The sequence below is a fragment of the Notamacropus eugenii genome, chromosome 5, assembly GCF_028372415.1.
Source record: "Notamacropus eugenii isolate mMacEug1 chromosome 5, mMacEug1.pri_v2, whole genome shotgun sequence".
NCBI classification, from domain to species: domain Eukaryota; kingdom Metazoa; phylum Chordata; class Mammalia; order Diprotodontia; family Macropodidae; genus Notamacropus; species Notamacropus eugenii.
Window position 1 is genome coordinate 373,678,769 of NC_092876.1, and position 21,109 is coordinate 373,699,877.

Genomic DNA, 21,109 nt, shown 5'->3' on the forward strand with positions numbered 1-21,109 from the left:
ATGGTTTGAACCCAGGACTCATGATGCCACAGAGTAAAAGAACCTCATGGATTGGGAAGTAGCCCAAATTTGATGATTTTTATGTAGCATGAACATTAACTAACCACTTAAAAAGAATTATCTACATCTACTGCTATGATATGAATTTTTTCTCTATAATTCCCTTGCCCTCACACCACTATGATTTTGAGCACGGTGGATTTGATTGCTAAACTTTGTGGATCAGGCTGATTGCTTTTTAATAGATCTTTAAGCTGAAAGCTGAATCTTATTTACTAATATCTTTGCCAAGAAGGTCCCCATTAAAGTGGAAAAGTTAAATTTAAATTCCTAAATGAGTACTGAGAATTGACTTCCCCTACAGAGAAAGTGGATTCAGCTAAAACAAACCAGTAAAAGCCCTGCATTAAAATTTATAGAGCAGGGTTCATGTTAAGCCTCCATAAATTCTTAACAAATGGACTCTCTCTTCCTCCTCTGTGGATTGGGATCAGAAAATAGGATTTAATCATAATTCTCAGATTTAAAGCTGAGGCAATATGAAGGTCTGGATGGAGTCTATAGCTGTTGTCTTTATCTGCGCTTGGATTCTTGATGAGCTCCAAGGCTCTGTGTGTATTTAGATTACACAAGTATATGCACTACATCATTAAAGCGTTGCAAGAACATGCAACAGCTTTGTTAGCCAATGGGAAGCCCCGGAAGAGCAGAGAGGAGTGGTTTGTATTTATATTCTGGGCCTTTCAGCAACAAGAACCCTCAAGACCTCTCCTTTACTAATTGGGAAGTAGGGGGCTGGGCATCAATTTTGTCTGACATCTTAGCCTGGAGGTTTTCCCTCTTAACATCAACAGGATGAAATATATACTGACTTGAGCAGTAGTTGACTCCATTTCTAATAAAATCTTTTACATTGGCCCAGAAGACACTTTTCCTAATACTTCTGGGCAACTTTGAGACAGATAACGGAGATCTCTTAGAGTCAATACCTACTGATCCTGCCACCACACACATACACACACATACACATACACATACACATACACACATATATATGCACACACAGTCATACAGCCTTAGAAACCTAGAGTCTTGATAGTAGAAATCCTAGATTTTAATTGTGGTTCACAGACTAGTTTGTACACAGACTAGTATTCCATTTTGGAAGGCTATTTATCCATTTTGGAGAAATTTCTTGGATATCTGTCTTCTATCTGCAAAATGAAGGACCTAGACTAGATGTGTTTAAGGTTCTTTCCAGTTCTAAAGTTCTAAATCTTTACATGATTCTAAATTAATCCATATTGTAGATTCCAGTCTTAAGCAGAAATTTTACCACCTGGGGCAAGGACCACCAAGCATACCCAGGGCAAATGCAATGAAATAAATCTTTAGTTGAAAGGGTTTGTGGAAAAGGCTTCCACTAGTGGAAACTTCCTGTTTTAATCCACTTTTGCAATGAGTTACCAAACTCTGGTGTTTCTATACGGATAAAAGATAGCAAATAGGGGGATAACTCTGGGGGGAAAACCCCCATTGTCCTGTCCTAGTTACACTGGTTATGGGGACATACATAAAACATGTTCTTTTCATCAAGGTACTTAAGGATGTTATAGCACAGTCTTTCTGATCATTATATCTATCATTATACTATTGAGGTAGAAAGGGATGGATAAAAAGAGAAAGTATGAAATTCTGGCATCTCCCATTCATGCTAGAATACAAATAAAGCTCATGTAAATCATTTCAAAGTGTCTAAAAGTAAAATGATTCTAATCTCTGCACAGAGCAAAGGTGACTGAGCACAGAGACTGAAAATATCATTCAAAAATTTAGGATGCAGTCAAAGGTTACCCGTAAACCAGAAGCACTAATTCTGTGCATAAAACTGCTCAGAGACCAATTAGCCTGCTTAAACTTTCAGCAGAAATAAGGCATTTGGAATTCAAGGTAGAGTCCATGACCCACTGTCAAATTAATTCCCTTTCACCAAAGGCTGATTTCCATAACAACTTGAGCTTTGTTTCCAAGCTGTGCAGCTAGCTCACATCTGCCTAAAGGGTTCCAGATTTATTCAAACACAGTTAAATTCTGTGCAACTGAATGACGCCAAAGCAAGGACATATTCTTGAGGAAAGAGTAATGGAATGAGCACATAGAAAGGGGTTAACTCACAATGCTGATTCTTTTTTTTAAATCTCTAAGTTACTGAATGTGCTGCTCAGTAGGTACTCTTCATCTGAATTGTGCTGGGAGTCTTAGGAGGTGCAAGACTCACAAAAGCAGCTGTTCCTTCTTCCTAGCAGGTTGGGGTTTGTTTATTGCTTAATCTATCACTGTTGTGTTGCCTGCCTCAGGGAGGCTCTATCTAAGATAGATCGAAAGGTAGTGCCTGTCAATTGAATAAACACAGATGCTTTTTTTCCCCCATAGGAAAAAAAATTGATTTTTTTTTTGTCAAAGACATGAACACTAAATGTGATTATCTCTGGAAGTCAGGCATGAACAATTTTAGTGTCCCTTCAGTGTAAAAAGATGGCTCTTGGGAGCCTTGGAGTTTCCAAACTGGAACTCTTGGGAGTCTTGGGAGACCTAGGACTGACTATTTAAGGACTTTATGCTTACTTGGGGGCTATTGCCAAACTACCACCTCTTCTAGGGAGGAGAATTCTAGGTCCCTAAGGGAATTATCTGCTTAGGTATGCCTGCATCTCACTCTATGGTGACTCGAGAAACATTACTGTCTGTGTCCCCAGGCAGGACAGAAGCATTCATTTGTGACTTTAGTCAGTCAACAAGAATTTATGAACCACTTACTCTGGGGCCACGTACAGTGCTCCAGTCCTAAGGCCATCATTTCTAGTAGATGGATCCAACAGCTATCTAGCCACCCTTTCCAGTGTCTCAGTGAGAGATTCTCCAGTGAGAGATTAGCAGAATCTCTAAGTGGCTATCTGGCTCCCTTCTTGGGAATAAGGGCACCAAAGCCAAGGCCCAGTCATAGTTTGAAGCTCAGTATTGTGTTCTGTGGCAAAAAAAAAAAAGATGCTGCTTCATTGATTCAGGGAATGAAGACACAAATACTTGGCTTTCAAGATTCTACGCAATCTGGTTTCCATTCCAGACATTTAATATTATTCCTCTTCACAAAATCTGCTTTCCAATCATACCTTGAATTTGCCACTTCAGTTCATGTACTCTCAGACCCTATCCTCCATGCCAGAAATTAATTGCATTCTTATCTCTACATCTTGGAATCCTTATCTTCCTTTAAAACTCAAGTTAGTCTCTTTGAATTTTTCCCCATTTTCCAGTTGTTAGAGTTCTCTTCCTTTCCAATTCTACTTGTACTATATTATACATATTGTATCTCTTCAGTAGAATATAAGCTTCTTGAGGGTAGGACACTATTTTATTTCTGTCTTTGTATTCTCAGTGCCAGTACAGTATTTGGCAGAGTAGCTGCATAATACATATTTGTTGAATTGAATTTGTCCATATCTGTGTCTTTCTGAAAGCAGCAATGAATAGAACACTGTGAAAACACAATGACATAATGAATAGAACACTGGCGCTAGAGTCAGGAGGACCTGAATTCAAATTGAGCCTCAGACACTTAGCTACTTTACCCTGAGCAAGTCACTTAATGCTGTTTGCCCCAGTTCCTCACCTATAAAATGAGCCAGAGAAGGAAATGGCAAACTACTACAGTATCTTTGCCAAGAAAACCCCAAATGGGGTCACAACGGTTGGACACAACTAAAAAAAATGACTGAACAACAAGAAGTGTTTTTCTGAGGATGAATGGAAATGGGTTTGGGGATTGGATTTGGAAGTCCCAAACCTGAATTTAGTGATTGCCCTTACTATTTCCAAGCCATGAGACCTTAACCCAATTTTCTTTACTTCTCAGAGCCTCCATTTTTTCACCTGTAAAATGGGGAAAATACAACATGCACTACCTAACCTCACCAGTAATTGTGAAGAAAGCATTTCCTACACATAGATTACCATTATTTCCAGAGACCCCTGTTCCCCAGTCCCTATGATTGTTCAATATAGCCAAAGTGTTTGTCAAATCAGTTCACTTTCTTAATCTTTTCCCATTAACATAGTGAGCTACCAAGGTAGAAGCAATGAATATTTGGAAAAATTGGTTCTTTCTCACAAAATAAGTTTTTCAGGTATAAACTCAAAACTTCCTTAAAATGCTACTGTAAAAGAATACTCAACAAATACTTCATAGGGGACTCCAACAAATTGTAATAAGTGTAAAAAAGAAAAAAAGTTTGGTGAGCTGAACTGAAAAAATTACATGCATGATATAAAAAGAAAAAGGAAAAGAAAAGAAGAAGAAAATCTCCAAGAATACAATGATGTGTAGCTTCAAATTCTGTGACACAGCTGTGATCCTCACAGAAGACAGAAGCAAAAAGATGAGCCTAGAATACATCAATCGGAAATGAGAAGGCTCATATGCATTCATTCTACATTCATTCATTGTTTCATTCCATAAATACTGCCATGAACAAATATCCTTCAGACCATGTCATTTTTTTTTCTCTCCCACAACTTGTTAATCTTTGAAAACATTAACTCCTGTCTCAAATCACAGGAGAATAAGTTTCTTAATTGAACCTTGAAGAAAAAAGAGCCAGATCATACCATATTTTTCAGTCATACATTCTCACAGGGATAATGAACATCATGAGTGACATGATTTCAGAATACAGAGGATAGGAATGTGTTCAGGTACATTTGCAGAATGTATTAGTCCATTTGTAAATTGAGAGAAGGAGGAAAGCTTGATGTGAGTTACAATCAAATCAATTTTGTAACCCTACTGTTATTCAGCATTTTAAAGCAACAAATGAGGTTTTTGGTGTAAATAGTATTTTATTCTTTCCAATTACCTGTAAAGATAGTTTTCAACCTTCATTTTTATAAGATTTTGAGTTTCAATTTTTTCCCCTACCTGTCTCTCATCCCCCTTCCCTCAGATGGTAAACAATCTGATATAGGTTATACATGTGCAATCATGGAAACATATTTCCACATCAGTCATTTTGTGAAGGAAGAAACAGAACAAAAGGGAAAAGCCACAAGAAACAAAGATACAAAAAAGTGAAAACAGAGTGCTTCAATCTGCACTCAGACTCCATAGGTCTTTCTCTGGATGGGGACAGCATTTCCCACCATGCATCTTTTGGGATTGTCTTGGATCATTGTATTGCTGAGAAGAGCTAAGTCTAGCATAGTTGATCATCATACAATGTTGCTGTTACTGTGTACGATGTTCTCCTGGTCCTACTCATTTCGCCATCAGTTTGTACAAATCTTTCCAGGGCAGGGACTGTATCATTTTTACCTTTATATCCTAACATAATAGTATTTGGTCCATAATAGGCTCTTTAATAAATAGTTTTTTGTTTGTTTATTATCACCATTATCATCATTGTCCTCATTATCACCACCACCACCACCATCATCACTGACATTTTTACAGCACTAAATTTTACAAAGCATCACAGAAACATAAACTCATGCTGTATCTGTCTGTTGTCCAATAAACCCTTTGCTAAAGGAAGAAAGCCTTTTGCACTATTGCTGTGGTTTGGTTTAAATTTTATCATTAAGATGATGCAACACACTTGAACATGATCTCAAAGTAGTCAAGATGTGGGGTGAAATTTATCTTTTTTAAAAATGTATTTCCACATAAGTCAAGTTGTGAAAGAAGAAATCAAAGCAAAAGGTAAAAACCACAAGAAAGAAAAAACGAGAAAACAGTATGTCCAATGTGCACTCAAACTCCATAGTTCTTTGGATGTGGATAGCATTTTTTCCATCATGAGTCTTTTGGAATTGTCTTAGTTCATTGAATTGTTGAGAAGAGCTAAGCTTAACAAAGCCAGTCATTGCACAATGTTGCTGTTACTGTTGCTGTGTACAGCATTCTCCTAATTCTGCTCACTTCATTCAGCATCAATTCATGTAAATCTTTCCAAGTTTTTCTGAAATCTGCTTGCTCATAATTTCTTATAGAACAATAGTATTTCATTGCATTCCTATATCACCACTTGTTCAGCCTTTCCACAATTGATAGACATCCCCTCAATTTCCAGTTCTTTGCTACCACAAAAAGAGCTGCTATAAATATTTTTGTACATATAGGTCCTTTTCCTTTTTTTATGTTCTCTTTGTGATAAAGACCTAGTAGTGGTATTGCTGGATCAAAGGGTATGTACAATTTGAATAACTTTTTGGACATAGTTCCAAATTGCTCTCCAGAATAACTGGATCAGCTCACAACTCCAACAACGATGCATTAGTGTTCCAGTTTTCCCACATCTTCTCCAACATTTGTTATTTTCCTTTTCTGTCATATTAGCCAGTCTGATAGGTGTGAGGTGGTACCTCAGAGTTGTTTTAATTTGCATTTCTCTAATCAATAGTGATTTAGAGCTTTTTTTTATATGACTATAGATAGCTTTAATTTCTTCATCTGAAAATTGCCTGTTCATATCCTTTGTCCATTTATCAACTGGGAAATGATTTGTATTCTTATAAAGTTGACTCAGTTCTCTAAACATTTGAGAAATGTTTCTTTATCAGAAACAACAGCTGTAAAAATTGTTTTCCATCTTTCTGCTTTCCTTCTGATCTTGGTTGTGTTGGTTTTGTTTGTGCAAAACCTTTTTAATTTAATGTAATCAAAATTATTCATTTTGCATTTTATAATGTTCTCTACCTCTTGTTTGTTCATAAATTTTTCTCTTCTGTATAGATCTGTGAGGTAATCTATCCCTTGCTCTCCTAATTTGCTTACGATATCACCCTCTATGTCAACAAATGAACTTTTTAAAAAATTCTATGAAGTTGTCATTTTGTAAATAGATCTTTTCTGCACCCAGCCAAAACTCTCTTCAAGATGCAAAGCAAAATAATAGTGTTTGCTATTAAACAAACCTAAAAAGCAAACTTTTTCATACAGATTCTAGGAGAAATACAGGCTCCTGAAATGTAACAAGTAGAGTTTTCCATGATCTTTGGGGGTGGGGGTGGGGGCGGAGAGTAGGTGAACTACTTTTAACTGAAAACACATTTTCAATCAAATTCACTTGATCGTTTTCACATTTAAATTAATTGCCTTTATGAGGCAGACACAACACAACCTACCCACCCTCCCTCAACCCCTAAATATCATTCTTTACATTTAAAAATTTACAATATAAATAAATACTATGTTATACACAGGCACACACACATTTAGCTCTAGGAAATAGGTAAAAGTTTAAGCGTTTCTTCCTTAATGCTGTTTTTTTTCCTGATTAAAAACATTATTTCTTAGTAATCAGTCTTTTGCAGCAGCCAAATGAAAGAGACTGCTAACAAGTAAGAATTCAGTCTTAGCAAGCTATGTATTCACATCACACAAGGGAGAGAACAAGTACAGATAATTTCAAATTGTCTGCTTTACCTGTGGATTTAGTCAACAAGTATTTTTAAAGCTTCTATTATGTACTAGACAAGCTTCTAGGCATGAAAGATATAAAGACAAAGAAGACAAAACAGTGCCTACCTTGGAAAATAAATGTTCAGCAAGTTTTATTGCCTCATTTTGTCTGGGTTTTCTAATTTGAGAAGGTCCCTCAGCTTGAACACTAAAGTATTAGACAGATGCATGTCAAACATACTTGCCATGTTTGGTTTACAAACAGGTACTCTTCACTGGGGGACAATGGATGTTTTCCTGAAAAGATAAATCAAATCACATTTTAAGTCAACCAGTTCCCAGGTAAAGGAACACTAAAGAGGAAATATTTGATAAGTGAAGAATCATCTCTTTTGTGTTTTTCTTTAGAAAACTGAATAGTCATCTATTTGACTTAAGGCAGGCTATGCCTGCACACTAGAGCTCAGGGCTATATCCTCCCTCCATTCATATTTCTGAAAAATTTCCCAGGGTCAATTACAATAGAAGATAGAAAGGTAATGTTGTTATCTCTTCAAAATACCCATAGCTCAGTCCCACTTTCCCAACTCCTTTCTGCCAAAACTAACTTCTCACGGGTTTCAGGTGCTCTCTGAAACATGGAGGACCTAAATTGGGGGTGGAAGGGAAGGGGTGAGAGGAGGTAAAAGCACTCCTGGGCTGTTAGAGGGTGAATGAAAGCTCAATCTAAGGCCACCTTTCTTGGGGCAACTCTACACATAACCCTCATGGCAGACATGGTTGCCATTGATGAGGCTGAAGGTAGCCACAGACTGATTGGTGCTCTTGAGTGAGGTCATGCACGTGGTACTCCTGCCGGTACTCTGGGACCTCCTGAGCAGTCCCGGGCGGCAGCAGGAGAACTGGGAGTTGAATTGTTTCCTGAAGCTCTTGCTCAGCAAGTAGAGAGCAAAGGGGTTGACACAGGAGTTGGCGAAGGCCAGGAGCCGGGCGCAGATGCTGGTAACAAAGTGCAGCATGGAGATGTCCACTTCTGAGTAGTGGTAGGAGCGGTACAGGTAGATGATGTGGTTGGGCAGCCAGCAGACGGCGAACAGAGCCACGAACACCAGCACCGTCTTGGCCAGCCGCTTTCGGGATTCGATCTGTAGAGACCCAAGGATAGACAGACAAGCACATGCCCAGGGATTAAAATGCAATTAACTGAGACAGAAAAGGGTTGACAATGCATCAGCCACAAGGAGAGCTTAAAACAAAGCTGATTACATGGCTTAAAGGATTACATGTAGCAATTACAAGGAGGGCCCTTGAGGGTTTATTGGCTCTGCTCATTTGTGGTTCCATATTCCACACCTAATATTCATTTTCTGTAAAGCTACCAGACCGCTATATTGGCTGATGGCATAGCCCAACCCAGGATTCCACCTTTGTCTCTTATTCCGTTTTTCTGACAAGTTCCACATTCTGATCATCCAGCAGATTTACAATAGAAGGATAATCCACTCTTTCTACCCTCTTGCTCCTTGGACACAAATCCACCTGTACTGCTGATGGGCCTGTGCCAGCTTTAGCCTCCAGTGGGGAGATAAGGAAATGAGTATTGTGAGACTCTTTGAGTTTATTTTTCAAAGGAGCACAAAAGGTGTAACTACTGTACCTCCATGCCACTCTACCCCACTCCCTCCAGGGCTCACTGCCCATACACAGCTCCCCACTGTGGTGAGTCAACTAGACTTACCCTCCCCTGTGTCCCACAGTCCAAAATTATCTCTCTTTCCCTTCTATCCTCTATGTATGATTTTATCAAAACTGGTGGTCAAGAAAAAAAGTAACATACTAAATTGCCAACAAAGCTTTAATTCAAAGAATTAAATGGAGTATGATGGAGCAAATCCATGCCTTACATTATAGGATTCCAGATTCATAGGTAAAAGGGACCTTGGAGGCCATCTAATCCAAGTCCCTACCCACTCTTATTTTGCAGATGAGGAAACTGAGGACTGCAGAGGTTAAGTAATTTGCCCAATGGCAGACAGGTATTAATTTACAGAGCAGGGTTCTGAACCTAGGTTTGTTAACTCAAAAAAAAAAAAATTAGCATGCTTTCCACTGCACTATATTGCTACCTCTGAGACAGGTACCTCACAGTATAATATTAGTAGTACAGGAAGAGGGAGAATAGGTGGTACAGAGGACAGAGTGCCAAGCATGGAGTCCAGAAGACTTCATGAGTGCAAATCTGGCCTTAGACACTTATTAGCTGTGGTGAACCTGAGAAAATCACTTTAACCCTGTTTGTCTCAGTTTCCTTATCTGTATAATGAATTGGAGAGGTAAATGGCTAACTACTCGAGTATTTTTGTCAAGAAAACCCAAAATGGGGTCACAAAGAGTCAGAAATGACTGAAAACAACTGAACAACAAATATAGAAGGATGACTTGATAGGAATTAGTTATTGATAGCATTCCCTACATAGCTGGCATGGATGATATTCAGAAGAAGGGGACCATGCCCTGATGCTGGCCTTCATCACTGATTTGATCCCAAGAACAGCAATGACCTTACTTTAAAAAACAACAACAACAAAATCCCCTGTATACTAAAATTACCTCTGTGGGGCAATTTAGAAAGACTGCTCTTTCTCAAACCAGTCTCTGGCTACTGAGGCCCAGATTTCCATCACACCCCATTCAATTCTTTGAATTTTGCCATGATTAATCTTCTGAATAATAGAGTATTTGGCACTTAAACTGTCTCTTGGGATTGGATGAGATTCCCTAGGGCCCCGTGGTTATGCCATTTCCCCTACAATTTATATGGAATCTACTGAACCTACATTTCACAAACATGGCTTTCAGAAAGGTAACAATCTTTGGACATAACATTCGATTCCATGACTTAAAGTTTTACACTAAAGGCCTTGCATCAAATTGAAAATGTTAATTTAAAAAAAAAAAAAACAAATTCAGTGTAGTGGCTATAAAGAAATAGGCCCACTATTAAACTGTCAATAGAATGATGCAATCTGTCAACAGTCAATAAGTTACAATAATGATCATGCCCTTTGAGCCAATGATTCCATTACTAGGACCATATTAAAAGAATGCTGTTACAAGGAACAAAGAAACTCTAGCTGTATAGAAATATTTATAGAAGCTTTATTAATAAAATAGCAAAAGATTATAAATGCCTGACATACTTAGGAATTGGAAACAGCTGAATAAACTTCAGTCTATCACTGTAATGAAATATTATTGTACCATAAAAAAGACAAATAAAAAGGATAGAGAGAAATATAGAAAAACTTATGTGAAGTGATTCAGAGTCAAGAATGCAGAATCAGAACTATAGTCCACGCTGACTATAAAAGAATCAACAACAAAATACAGTTTTACAGAAGAAAAAGGGTGGGAGAAGCAGAAACAAAATCATTTTGGTAACCTGCATATAATATTTATCATTTTAGCGAACCCTGAATAAGTTGAAATTATTGATTTTACATGTGGTTTTCTCTCATTTGTTTATTTTACTTCTTAAATGATTGCTTATAATAAAAATTTATTTTGAAACAATTTACATAAAGAACACATTTATCAGTGAGCACAGGCAGTTTTCCCTGACCCTGTGGACAGCTTTCTGTTTAATGAAAAGACTCTGATGCACCTTTTTGGGGGCCTGGTCTATATGTCTTCCCCAAATAGTCATGTGAACCTGTATGTCCCGTATTTGGGATAACTAGCTGCTAGGTTCCTTGCTCTGGGTTTATAGGTATCCCCAAATCACTTTCAAGTGCTGTGCTAAAATAGACATGGCCTTTCTACCCAAGCCAGGCTACTGGGGTGTTGCTTGCATGAATGCTCTCACAATTCTTTAGACTGAAACTTTTTGGTGGGGGTTTAGGAGATAAAAGGAAGTCTAATATTTTAGCAGCTTCAACTATGGTCTTTCCTATTTCACCTCTTTTCCTTACTCTGCAACAAAGTACAAGGTTCAAGCCATTTTTCCTTAACAGATGGTGGTATTCAAATTTATTGAATAAAATATAAGTTGACAGTAAACATTTTAAAAAAGAGATATTACTCATTGGATTTACTCTCAATACTCCATCTCCCAATCAAGTGACTTTCTCTAGACTAGCAGTTTCCATAATTTGTGTATACTGAATTTTAACTGAGAGAGCTGGGCATGGTGAAGGAGCAAAATATGGTATCTTTGATTTTGTCCTTTATTTTCAGGGCTGCCCCAAAATAATTGGATTGGTACATGGATAAATGGAAATGGAGATGCCACAACTCCCCGTCCCCCTTTGGCTATTGATAGTTAATCAGAAATATAAATATACTAACTTAAAATACATTCGTGGCAGCCTGGATAGTGGATAGAAAGTCAGGCCTGGAATTTAGGAAAAACGAATTTCAAGTCCTATCTCTGACACACACTGGCTCTGTAACCAAGGGAAAGGTATTTAACCTCTCAGTGCCCTAGGTAACCCTCTACAACAAGTTACAAAGTAGGCAATGGTACCTGCAATGGTAGAACAAATGTATGGTATGGAGCCCCCTGGGAGCACTGACACCCTGTTAAGGGCTCTATGAGGTCAAAGCATTTTCATCGTAATAATAAGATGTTTTAATTTCTAATGCAGTAAGTATTGGTAAAAAGTTCTTTAGGGTCCTTGATAACTGTAAAAAGTGTAAAGGGGTCCTGAGACCAAAAAGTTTGAATGATGAAATCACAGATTTGGACCAGAATAAACATCTAAAACCCCTCAAAATACACTACAAATCATGCACCATTATTATTATTATGTGGCGTATGTACTCCTCAAAGATTTGAAGGGGTGTCTACCTCATATGACCTACTGAGGCCATATATTGATACGGCTTCATGAAAGCAGCTTCCAGTAATATGATTGTCTTGCTTCTGTTGTAAGAGAAAAGCCATTTTTTTTCTAATGGTAGAACAATGGAAGGAAATGATATTCCTCCCTGAGGGGCACTTTTAGAGGACAATTTCATTGAAGTCTCCCCTCTGACCCTCCCATTTCCATAACCTTGACCACAAATTGAATGTTGTAGGGTGAGGCCTCCAATTGAGCCAGCTCTTTACTGAAATGGTGTCTGCATTCCTTTCTGCCCTAAAGGCTGAAACATACACATCTAAGCTGTAAAGTAAAAGAGTAAGGAGGACAGCAGGATCAACAAGTTCTCCATTTTTACTGGCTTCTTCTCAGGAATGAAATCATGGGCTCCTCTTCTTTTTAGCTGGTCTAGGTGGAAGAGGAGGCATAAATAAAAGTGAAAAGATGGTGTGAATAATGTCCTTAAATGTTTTATTAGGCTCTTATCTGTTGGAGAACAATTATGCAGGACAAGGTGGATTATTCTTTCATGCCAGCCTTCTTCCTGAAATAGGAGTTCAGGCTCTTTCAACGGGTCCAGTCAGTTTTGAGCTCCTTGGCTGCTGATATAGCAAAGTCAAGGGAGTAAGAGGGAGGCGTTAGGAGGCAGTTCAGTCATCTTACTCCCTATCTCATTGGGTTGTCTTTACTTCACAGGATCATTGATTTAGGGTTAGACGGGATGTGGAAGTTAACTAATTCAGCCCTGGCATTCTGCAAATGAAGAAACTAAGTGCTTTGACATCAAATTTAGCACTCACTCTAGAAGGATTAAATGAGATAATGGATATGAATCCACTATATATCAAGCTATTTGCTCATTGCAACTAAGTACTAAAACTTCTAACGGTGAAAGAACCTTGAGCTGGAATTCAAGAAAAAGTGGGATTGAGTCTCAGCCCTGATAGTTATCAGTGAATCAACAACTTAGAAACTGTTGCTGTTGATTCTTAATTTTCAAAGAGGACCAAGGATGTCATAGGATGATCACTTTTCTTGCATATGGATTGGATTTAAGGCAGAGGTGCACAAAGTTGTCAGTTTCATTCTCTGTTTTAGACTCCTCAAAGTCCAGTGGCAAGACAAAAGTAAAGACAACTGGTGAGAGGCCAGGCAGGATGTAGTGAATGACCTTGGCATCTTCAATGTCTTACAAAGCTCTAAGCACTCCACAGCACCTGCTTCAGCTGCTTTCATGGCTGTTGGAACCAATTATTTTCATCTGCCCATTCCTCCAAGGGAAGTCTCCACGTGCTTCAGGTAGACATCCGCCCTAACTCACTGAAGGGTTTGAAGCCTGCCATTTACCCCCAATCTGGTCTAATCCATCTGCCAAGATGGTTTTATTGGGTTTTACTGCTATTATTCATGCTGCAGCTTCTTGGAGCCACAGGTGAGGACTGGGTGACAGGTGGACACCAAAGGCGGATGAGCAACAGGAGGTGCTAGGCCTCCCTGAACACCTATACTCTCCAACATAGAAACAGAGACTCAAGAATACAACTCCCTAATTTTATAAATAAGTAAAATCAGGATTTGAAGTCAGGTCCTTTGACTCCAAATCTAGCACCTTTCCCACTGCACCACAAACTATGTGGCCTTGAGAAATCTATTTAACTAATCTGAGCCTCAGTTTCTTTATCCGTGAAATGGGCATCATTGTGAGGATAAAATGAAATGACATAGATAAGTATAGATGTAAAGATATAAATGATATAGATATCAGCTATTATTATTTCTTTACCTCCCTCTACTACAATCTCTTTCCAAAAATAAATACTTATTACAATAATTTTATTATCTATCCCTAAACACACTTCACACAGTGGCAAGCAAGACACTAAGAATGAGCCTAACTACATTTTCAGGATGTTAGGAGAAGAGGAGCAACCGATATCAACTATCTCCTAAATTTCAGATTGAAATCAAACAATTCACTTAAATATTAAAAAAAAACCAGTCTCATTAACATCATATCTTTAAAAGATGCTGAATTAATTATAAGTGTTGTGGGTACCTAGGTTACCTATACACAAACAGGGCTTCCTAAAACTTTCAGGTAGACTTACCTAAAGCACCATTTATCCAAAAATCACATCTGCCTAGTATGGAACCACCTGGTATATATCTACCTATATTTTATTCATTAGCTGCCAAAGAGATTCAAGTCATGGCTCAAAGACACCCCTAGTGAGAAATAAAAGCATTTTAGAAAACCTACCTGCCTTCTGACATGTATGTTCCCTTCCACTGGCAAGTTGTAAGCACTCCGGATTAAATTCTTGGCAATGAAATAATAGTACACAGAAATTATGAACAAGGGAATAACGTAGAAGATCAGGAAGGAAGCCATTGAATGGATTTTGGGGTGCAGCTCGTTGGAATGGGGGTATGGTGCACAGCTGACAAACGTTTGGTTGGTGCTCTGCTCATAAAATGGGTGCAGATCAGAAAACACCGCTTCAGGAATGGCAAGTAACATGGAGATGATCCAGATAAAAGCCGCCTTTAAGCAGATCTTCAATAGGGCATGGGAGGCTTGAATATCCATTGGTCGAACAATAGCTTTATACCTAGGGCCAAGAAAGAGAAACCATTAGTGCTCTGAGAGTCATCTTTTAAATTTTACTTTTATTTTATGCATCTTCATCACAAAGCATCCATCAATGATATCCCATTTCCATACTTTGTGGAAGGTAAAGTTATTTTAAGAAAAACAAAGACAGGACCACTTTCATTTCTTTTCAAGGTTTTGTGGCAGACAGAGTGCTGAACGTGGAGTCCAGAAAGACTCCAAAGCTTGCCTTTGCATGGGTGTGACCATGGGTTAATCACAGAACTTCCTTGAGCCTCAGTTACTCTATCTATAAAATTAGGATAATAATATTTGTCCCTTGAATCCATTAGAGTTATTATCATAATAAAATAAAGTGAGATAATATCTATAAGATGCTTTGTAAAACTTAAAATTTTAAAATGCAGGTCATGTTTAAACACTACTAAAACATGTATAGATATGATATTTATAAAAGAAATAGGGAGAGTGAATAATTTTTTAACCTAAGGCAAATTCTGAGTATTTGAATATTATTTTCAAACTGCCTTTTCAGTTTGAGAGAGAATATTGAATTAAGTCATATGTGACCACAGGATCATAAATTCAGAGATACAAAGGACCTTGGAGGTCATCCTGTCTAGCTTTTTCACTTTAGAGGTGAGAAACTGGGATCTAGATAAGTCAAATGAATCACTTAAAATAATACAGGTCTTAAAATGGCAGATTTGGACAGAGACCCTCTGACTCCAAATCCTTCACTTTTTCCATGGTATATTAGAGTCTTAACATTAGCACAACTTGCTCCATAATGGAAGTTGGGTACTATGGTTACAACTTGGAGCTTGATGCTAAGTCAGGGATGCTAAGTCACCCTGAATGTTGGCATCCTAGGATAAAGCTTTGATCTATCAGTGCTAGGTATGATTTCAATGATGGTAAGGGACAAGGAAGTTTCCTTCTGTCTTATCTATCATGGTATACTATAACACAGCACCTTCCTTTCCTTCTCCTCCTCCCCTATAGCAGTGCAAATCCATCATATTTTGTTCTACTTTCTTTCCACCATTTTTCATTGGTTTAATATCTTCCTCTTGCATGCTTTGTTTCCATTACTTAATTCTACCTTGTTTGCTTAGTATATAGGGAAGAAGATGCCATATTTACTATTCATATTGTGAATATTGGCAGCCTGAGATGTTTCTGAATTTTTTTCTGGTGTCTATTCACACTCTGATGGGAAATATATGATGGAAAGAAATTACTAGAATTCAATATTAAATTCCAAAATTAATTTTAGATAAGATGGAAAGAAAGTGCTGTGAATTATTAAATTCATAGTAGCAATTTTTCATTGAACAGATATTCTTCATTTACTATCCACAGTCAGACCCAGCACTGATAGATCAAGTCTTTATCCTGAGGTGTCAACATCTAGGTGATATGCTTATGCCCCTGGCATAGGATCAACTTGCCTAACCAGCACCTTTCACTGGTTCAGTCAGAGTTTGACAACCATCCACATCCATGACAAAGATCTGATGGTCTAATGAGAGAGGGCTGGCTCCATTGTACTTTCTGGTCTAGGGGCAAGATCACAAAGGAGAACTGACGGCAGAGATAGCACCTGGGCTTCTGTTTCCCTCTCTTCCCACATCTTCAACCCCAGTAAAATCTTTGAAGACAAGTACTATCTCACACTTGGCAGTTGGTCACCTAAGACAGCACCCAGAACAGAATTAGTGCTCAAAGTTTTGGATAAAATAAACAGTCAATCCACTAATATTGTCTTTACACCCACTCTCTCTTCACTTGTAATAATGAAGTGAAAGAATTCCATCTCAGAATTTGGATCTGTACAGGCACTGGTACAACATTGTTAGGTTAGACTTGGAGTCAATTTAGCTTCTCTATACTTGGAACTCTTCATGTACTAGCTAGTCAGTTCCTACTCCCAGCTTGTCTTACTTACCCTATGATTTAGAGTTGCTTTATGCCTATGTAAAACCCACTCCCTTGTTACATCTCCCCATGTTCTCTTCTCTGCCCAACCTAACACTAATTCCTAGTTTTTCTATTCTCCTCTGTTTATACAGTGCTCAATCTATTGTTGTAAACTCTCTTTCATCTTCCCTCTTCACAGTCCTTCCACACCAGCAACCTTGCACAGCCCTCCCTCACTCAAAACAAAGTCGAGTGCAAGTCATGTCATCATTTTTCTGATGGCATGATCTTTTTCAGCAACAAAGGATGAACACAACCCTGTGAGTAGACTCAGCTCCTCCTCTCCTGTTTGTCTCCCCCTCCTCTTTCTTCTCCTCTCCAAAGGAAGGTAAATTTGGATGGCCAAAAGATGCCCAGGTGACTTGGGTTTTGCTGGCTAGTCTCCCTCCTCTCCCCTCCCTTCCTCTCCCTTCCCTATCCCTGAACTTCACTGTGAAGCTCAGACACCATGGGGCCCCTGGCACCTGCCTAAAAGCTGTCTTCTGGACCCTCCTGACTTCAGAGTGATTATCAATAGTAACTGTTGCTGTTTCCCTCTCAACCTGATGTCTTTATTTTCTTTGTTTCATTAAAGGGACCATGCCCTGACTACTTCTTAAACAGGCCTATTCAATGAATGGGCATTACCTCACCCTAAAGGGATCTCCCAGTACATCCTGGGTCATCTCCAGTCATCCTGAGGAATATCAGGTCACTGGATTCAGATGGCTCTGGAGGAGAAGTGAGGTTGGTGACCTTGCACAGCCCTCCCTCCCTCCAAACAAAGTCAAGTGCAAGTCATGTCATCATTTCTCTGATGGCATGGTCTTCTTCAGTAACAAAGGATGAACACAACCCTCCATATTTATTGAACATCCATACTTATTGAACCTTAGCTTTCTCCTGAATATGCCACATCTCTTGGTACTATTTACAAAGTCAGTTGATCCTTTTCACAAATTCTATGGCACATAGGGCCAGGAGGAAGAGTTAGCATTCTCCCCACATCTGCACTCAGCCCTTTCCTCTCTTTTATTAAAATTCTTTCCACCCTAGACAAGATACTTCATGTAGTCATTTGTCACTACCATTGACCCTCATCCCCAATTACATCAGTTACCTCCTATCAGCCTTCTTCTTCTCCACTCCAAACCTGATTCTCTTTAAACACCCTGGCTTCCAAGTTTCTCAAACTTTTCAACAATCACTATTTCTCTCTAGTTTATGTCGCTATTTAGTTCATGCCTTAACCTCCTCTTCTGATCTACTCCCATCTTCAATTTTTATTAATATATTTGAGCCAGAAAATCAGAATTCCTCATTACTGATTATCCTGTGTGCTGCACAAAAATTTACATTAAAAAGAAACCATATTATTTGAAAAAAAATTGGGAATCACTAGACTAAGTAATATGCAGAAAAGTCCAATAGTAATTTTTATTCTTTATATTTCATATATCTTCCACTTCTTTATGAAGGATTGTGCGAATAATAATCAAGGATCATTCCCTGAGTAGAGCAATAATTATTTACTCTTGTGTGTGTGTGTGTGTGTGTTCATCCTTCATTGCCGAAGAAGACCATGCCATTAGAGAAATAATGATGACTTGCACTTGACTTTGTTTTGGTGACTGTGTAGGTCACCAGTCTCACTTTTCCTCCACAGCCATCAGAATCCAGTGACCACATGTTCATCAGGATGAATGGAGATCACCCAGGAAGAGGCAATTGGGGCTAAGTGACTTGCCCAAGGTCACACAGCTAATGAGTGTCAAGTGTCTGAGGTGAGATTTGAACTCAGGTCCTACTGACCCCTGCACTGGTGCTCTATTCACTGCACCACCTAGCTGCCCCTATTTAGTCTTAATACTTTGAACAAAGCAATTGTATTCCAGTCACAATGTATTCCCCATCTTTCTCCCTTTACTGCTATCTCCCTCCTCTCAGTCTATACTCATCCTACATTTTGTATAGCACCAAGTTGAATTTCTACTCTTCATTGAGGCATTTCCTGACTAATTTAGACTTTCATTACCTCTTCTTCTCCATAACTCTTCAACATTTATTATCTATATCAGGGTTTTCTAAACCCAAACTATACTGTGAATTAATAAAATATGAGTATTTTCCTACTTTGGATCATTCTGCCTTCAATAGCATTAGTAGGTAGGCTTTTAGCAATTTGAGGAAGGAACTAGGAGCCATGAATGGGAGAGCAAAATACAGGAAGAGGAGTCAGATTTTTATCTTTTTTTTTTTTTTAAGAAATAAAAGTGATAATGCATGGTGAATTTATTGGTACAGGGCATTCCCAATTGAGAAAATTTTCTCTATCAATACAGGTTGACAGTTTCTCTGCATGCTGTAGTCTTAGAGGGTTCCCTAGATTACTGAGAAGTTAAGTGACTTTTTCAGGGTCACACAGTCAGTATGATCAGAGCCATGATTTGAGCCCAGCTCTGAGGTGGCCTCTCCAACCACTCCAACATGCTTCCTCTCACAGTCCAGAAGTAAGGACCTTTGGTAATAAGATTTTTATGGACTGGTAAAAATTTGTCATGGACCAGTCCACAAATGAGAAGAAGGGAATCAATGGTCTCTGTGAGTCATTTCACATTTATAAACAGGCCTGAGCTGTCAGTAATCTTTTTGTTGGACATGGTTTTTTTTCCCTGAATTATAACCTTCTTGAGGACAATGAATATGTCTTGCATTTCTTTATGCCCTACCCCCTTGCCTATCACAATTTCTTGTGAGAAGTAGATGTTCAAGAACTATTAAACTGGTTGATTTTTTAAATATAGGAGATTTCTGTCTTATACTCAAAGTTTTACTGATGGGAAGGCAAGTCCAATTTTCCAGACTTGTTCAGTCGGGATTTTACTATGATCTGCAGTACAGAGAGAGATGAGGATATGAGAGACAGAATGATACTGTGGGAAGAATAATATCTATGGAGTCAGAGGTTCTGTGTTCTAATTATGGCTTTGCCACTTGTTATCAGAGTAACCTTGGATAAGTTACTCTATTGAAAGTTATGGGACTTACTAAAGTTGAACTGTTTATATTCCTACATGGAAAGATAATATTTGTAATTCTTAAAACTTTTCTCAGTATTTGGTTAGTTGGAGGGATTATACACACACACACACACACACACACACACACATATGTATATATAGACAGAGAGCATGGGATGAGTTGAATAGGAAGGGATGATATCTAAAAAAATAAAATTAAAGGGTAAGAGAAATATATTGGGAGGAGAAAGGAAGAAATAGAATGGAGCAAATTATCTCTGATGAAAGAGGCAAGAAAAACCTTTTTCAATGGAGGGAAAAAGCAGGGAGGTGAGAGGGAAAAAGTGAAGCTTACTCTCATCACATTTGACCTAAAGAGGGAATAACATGCACACTCAATTTGGTATGAAAATCTATCTTACACTATAAGAAAGTAGGGGAGAAGGGGATAACGGGTAGGGGGGATGATAGCAGGGAGAGCAAATGGGAGGAGGGAGTAATTAGAAGTAAACACTTTTGGGAAGGTCAAACGAGAGAATAGAATAAATGGGGGGCAGGATGGGATGGAAGGAAATATAGTTAGTCTTATACAACATGACTATTATCGAAGTCTTTTGCAAAACTACACATATATAACCTATATTGAATTGCTTGCCTGCTCAGTTGGGGTGGGTGGGGAGGCAGGAAGGGAGACAAGTTGGAACTCAAAGTTTTAGGAATGAGAAACAATTGAGAATTGTTTTTGCATACAACTGGAAAATAAGAAATACAGGTAATGGGATATAGAAATCTATCTAGCCCAGCAAGAAAAGAGAGAAGATGGAGATAAGGGAAGGGGGGTGTGTGATACAAGGGAGGGCAGATTGGGGGAAGGGGTAATCAGAATGCACAGTGTTTTGGAGTGGGGGGAAGGGGAGAGATGGGGAGAAAATTTGAAACTCAAAATTTTGTGGAAATGAATGTTGAAAACTAAAAATAAATAAATAAACATTAAAAAAAAAGAAAGTTATGTTGACTCCATGACCCATTGTTTCCAGCCATGCTTGTCAATCAGTGTTGGGGGAGGTGTCACCTGGTCCCCTAATATTTGTCATGCCAAGTCACCATATTACCTGTGATCTCTGTACACCTACCTGCAAGAGCACATTCTTGCTCTTTTGGGGAGGATCTAAGATGCAAAGGGTCCATCCCTTTT

At 38.5% G+C, this 21,109-nt stretch overlaps 1 protein-coding gene across 1 annotated transcript in view; it reads right to left on the bottom strand.

Annotated features, from left to right (window-relative positions):
- Window positions 1-8,106: 8,106 nt before the first annotated feature.
- GRPR (gastrin releasing peptide receptor) overlaps window positions 8,107-21,109 on the bottom strand; it is a 43,879-nt gene continuing 30,876 nt past the window's right edge. The window contains exons 2-3 of the mRNA XM_072614278.1: window positions 14,579-14,930; window positions 8,107-8,601 (exon numbers count right to left, since the gene is read on the bottom strand). Coding sequence (XP_072470379.1) covers window positions 8,209-8,601; window positions 14,579-14,930 — 745 coding nt within the window. The 3' untranslated portion in view covers window positions 8,107-8,208. The remainder of the gene's footprint in view (window positions 8,602-14,578; window positions 14,931-21,109) is intronic.